Source organism: Nannospalax galili, unplaced genomic scaffold (assembly GCF_000622305.1).
Source record: "Nannospalax galili isolate Female #2095 unplaced genomic scaffold, S.galili_v1.0 scaffold529, whole genome shotgun sequence".
Classification (NCBI taxonomy): domain Eukaryota; kingdom Metazoa; phylum Chordata; class Mammalia; order Rodentia; family Spalacidae; genus Nannospalax; species Nannospalax galili.
In genome coordinates, this window is record NW_008360309.1 from 694,369 (window position 1) to 697,897 (window position 3,529).

Consider the following 3,529-nt stretch of genomic DNA (forward strand, 5'->3'; position numbering starts at 1 on the left):
TTGTGTAAAGTGGTGAGCGGTGGGGGGCGGGGCTAATGCCGGGGTGCACGGAAGGGACGTGGCTAAAGCCCAGCAGTGATTGGGGGGGCCAGGGGGCGGGGCTATGTGCCGTGGCATTGCTCGAACAGCGGCAGGGATGTGGGCGGCGCTATGACCCGGAGGGCGTGGCCTAGATGGGGCGGGGACTAAGTGGGCTGGTCCCGAGAGCTCCAGCCATCTGGACTGCTACCTGCCTCGGCCTTGCGGGGAGGGGGGAGGAAACGAGGGCGGGGGTCGCGACCTTTGCATGGGGCGGGTCCCTGGCAACCCTGAGCCCAGACGCGCCACCGTCGAGGAGCTGAGCGCCCCGGAGGCTGCGCCAGGTCTGAGTGGGGACCTGGCGCCATGGCCATGGCCATCCCGCCTATGGCGGACAAGACCATGGTGCTGTCGCTCGGCGCCCTGCCGGTGTCCTACGCGCTCAGCAGCGTCTCAGCGGTCTCACAGTGCGTGCCGGGAGGACCCGGGCTGGAGGGAGGATGGGGGAACGAATCAGGGTGGTGGCTAGGCCTGGGGGGCGCACCTTCGGCCAGAAGTTCGCTTCCCGCCCGCTGAAGCAAGGGGATGCTGTGGGCTGTGGGGTTCGGGGGGAAAAGATCTGAAGTAGCAGAACCCCATAAGGGAAAGGACTTTGGGACATTTCTGAGCTATTCTAGGGATGCGCCCCGCTCAGGTTCCAAAGTCGCCCAGGGTCAAAGTATTGTCGCAGATAAGGCCCTAGTGACCCAGCTCCTTTGGCACACACGCCCGGTTCCATTGCCTGTCTCAGGCCTAGAGTAACTTTAACCTACGTGCAGTCCTTGTCTTCTATCTCCAGATCCCAGCCCTGGGGGTCCAGTAAGCCAGAAGTCAGATGACCCAAAGGATGAGAGAGGACCTTTAACCATAGGTCTGGCTCCCTGGGCACCAATACCCATCTTTGGGATTCTGAGTGAACCAAGTCCCTCTGGAGTCTTAGTTCTCTTTTCTGTGTAGGTCTCACCCTAGACATGGGCAAGGATTACATGTTCTGTGCAGACTGTCAGATTACTGTACTTGACACTGATGAGGATCATGGGAAGATGTGGGCCTAGAAAGTGTGGGAGAACTGGACAGAATCTTGCTGTGTGACTATGGACAGATGGCTCCACCTCTCTGGGCTTTGGCTATTTGCCCAGCTAGGTTGAGGGAAACCCAGAGACCTGGTTTCTCTTATCTATGCAACTACTAGATGACTTGTCTTATCAGGTTGGTGGGGTAGATCAGGGCAGGGATAGGGTGGCACAGATGTAAGTATTTGGACTTTAGCTGGGAGGAGTTGGGAGTCTCAGAGATTCCTGGAGACCCTCCCCATGAAAGCTGATTTTGGCCACATTGAGGGGGGGGCAGTGAGCTCCATGATTCATCAGACAAATCCAAATGCATAAGCATGAGCTAATGATGGAATAATTGGTACTGACAGAAGGGGATAGAGAAATCAGGGAGGGCTTCTAGGAGGAGTAACATGGATGGGCCTTGAAGGATAAGTAGGAGTTTGCCAAGTAGAAACCATGAGCAAGGCTATACATGGTGGCACAAGCCTTTAATCTCAGCACTTGGAAGGCAGGTGAATCTCTGTGAGATCAAGGCTAGCCTGGTCACATAGTAAGTTCCAGGCCAGCTGAGGCTACAGGGAGACCCTATCTGAACAAAACAAGACAAAAAGAAACCCTGAGTAATAAGTCACTGATGGGAAAGTGAAGTTTTCGGTCTCCTTGGCTGTTGCTTCCTGGATAGCTTCACCTGGAGGAGTGAGGGTGGGGTGAGGCCTCATCCAGGCCTGACCTCCCTGACTTGGTTTCCCCCTCAGCCCCATGTGGGTGGCGCTGATGAGTGCACTGATCCTGGGTCTGCTCTTCATGACCATCTACAGCCTGTCTCACGGGGAGATCACCTATGATCCGCTCTACGCCAGTGAGTCACTAGGAGGTGGTAGGGAGGAGGGCTGCCTGGGCAAGGGCTTCTGTGGTTCTCAGACTTGAGGCTGACCAAGGGCCTCCATCAGACTTTGAGGGGCTCCCATTAAACTGGAGAACTCAGAGAGCGTGGAACACCATTAATTTAGGGAACTTTAAAGGGCCTCCTTTTTCAGACTTGGAACTTCAGCGAGCCCCAACTATGCCCTCCCCTCCCATTAGACTGGGACCCATGAAAAATTAGGCCCTCCCCAGTATTCATGTAGCCCAGGCTGGCCTCAAACTCCTGATTCTCCTGCCTCCAGTGTTGGGATAACAGGGCTACACCACCTCACCCAGATCCAGAACAGGGATTCTAAGGCCTAGAGTGTGTCTCCTTCATCCGACCTGCAGAATGAGCCGCTTCTCCGGCCTGGGTCTGGAGCCTTGCTGGATACCGCTCACCCCTGGCCTGATGTTTCCAGCCCAGCTTTAACCTGAGCTAAAAGCTGGATGTGGTGGCTCAGGTCTGTAATCCCAGCGCTTGGGAAGCTGAGGGAGGTGGGACTTTGAGAAGTTCAGGGCAGACTCAGACCCTGTGTCAAACAAGACCTGAGATTTCATAGGCCCAAACTTGGGTTGTGTTGGCTTTAGCCCCGCCCACACTTGGCCGTAGCCCTGCCCATCCTGCCCACTCCCCCTGCAGTCTTCGTGGTCTTCTCCTTCACCTCGGTGGTGGATCTGGTCATTGCGCTACAGGAAGATGGATACTTGATGGGCTTCATGGAGTTCTACACCAAAGAGGTAGGTGTCGGGGGGTGGGGGCAGGAGGAGGGGTGGTCGCAGACCCACCACGCATGCGCCTGAGCCTCACTCCTGCCCACAGGGTGAACCCTACCTTCGCACGGCACACGGCATTTTCATCTGCTACTGGGACGGCACCGTGCACTACCTTCTCTACCTGGCCATGGCCGGCGCCATCCGCAAAAGGTGAGGGGTAGCGGGATGCGGGGCACCCCGGAAGAGGCAGGTTCCTCTGGTGGGGGTCCTGATCAGTCAGAGATAGCTAGAAGGTTCTGGAGAATGTGGCTGGCTTGAGGCCCACATTCTCTGGTCCATCCACAGTACTTACTAAGCATGCACAAGGCCTTGGGCACTCCAGGTTCCATCTCCAGCATCTGTGGATCATGCAGGAGACCGTAGTTCCATTCCCAGCGCTTGCTGACCAACATGAGGTTCCATCCCAGCACCTCTGCACAGGGGGGAGCATGGGTTCCATCCCAGCTCCAAAAACAAAAACAGAAGAAGGGAGGGAGGGAGGGAGGCGGGGGGGGAGGGGAAGAGAGAGAGAGAGAGGGGGGGAGAGAGAGAGAGAGAGAGAGAGAGAGAGAGAGAGAGAAAGATTGAGGAGGGACATGCTTATTTGGGGGAGATTTACAGATTTACGGTTAATTTTTTCTTATGTTTTTACTGTGTTGCAGTAAATTGATGTCTCTGGGGAAAAAACTGCTGTCAAGTTTTACAATTCTTGGTCCCTTCAGATTTTTACTCTGCTGTCTTCTTTGTAAAGACTTTTT

At 55.6% G+C, this 3,529-nt stretch overlaps 1 protein-coding gene across 3 annotated transcripts in view; it reads left to right on the forward strand.

Annotated features, from left to right (window-relative positions):
* Nucleotides 1-207: 207 nt before the first annotated feature.
* Tm6sf2 (transmembrane 6 superfamily member 2) overlaps nucleotides 208-3,529 on the forward strand; it is a 7,069-nt gene continuing 3,747 nt past the window's right edge. For 2 of the 3 annotated variants that reach the window (XM_029559382.1, XM_008824482.2), the window contains exons 1-4: nucleotides 210-485; nucleotides 1,868-1,971; nucleotides 2,659-2,756; nucleotides 2,839-2,942. In XM_029559382.1, the coding sequence (XP_029415242.1) occupies nucleotides 385-485; nucleotides 1,868-1,971; nucleotides 2,659-2,756; nucleotides 2,839-2,942 (407 nt within the window). In that variant the 5' untranslated portion in view covers nucleotides 210-384. Of the gene's footprint in view, nucleotides 486-1,867; nucleotides 1,972-2,606; nucleotides 2,757-2,838; nucleotides 2,943-3,529 lie in introns of all 3 variants that reach the window. The other variant, XM_029559383.1, reaches the window with a different exon arrangement.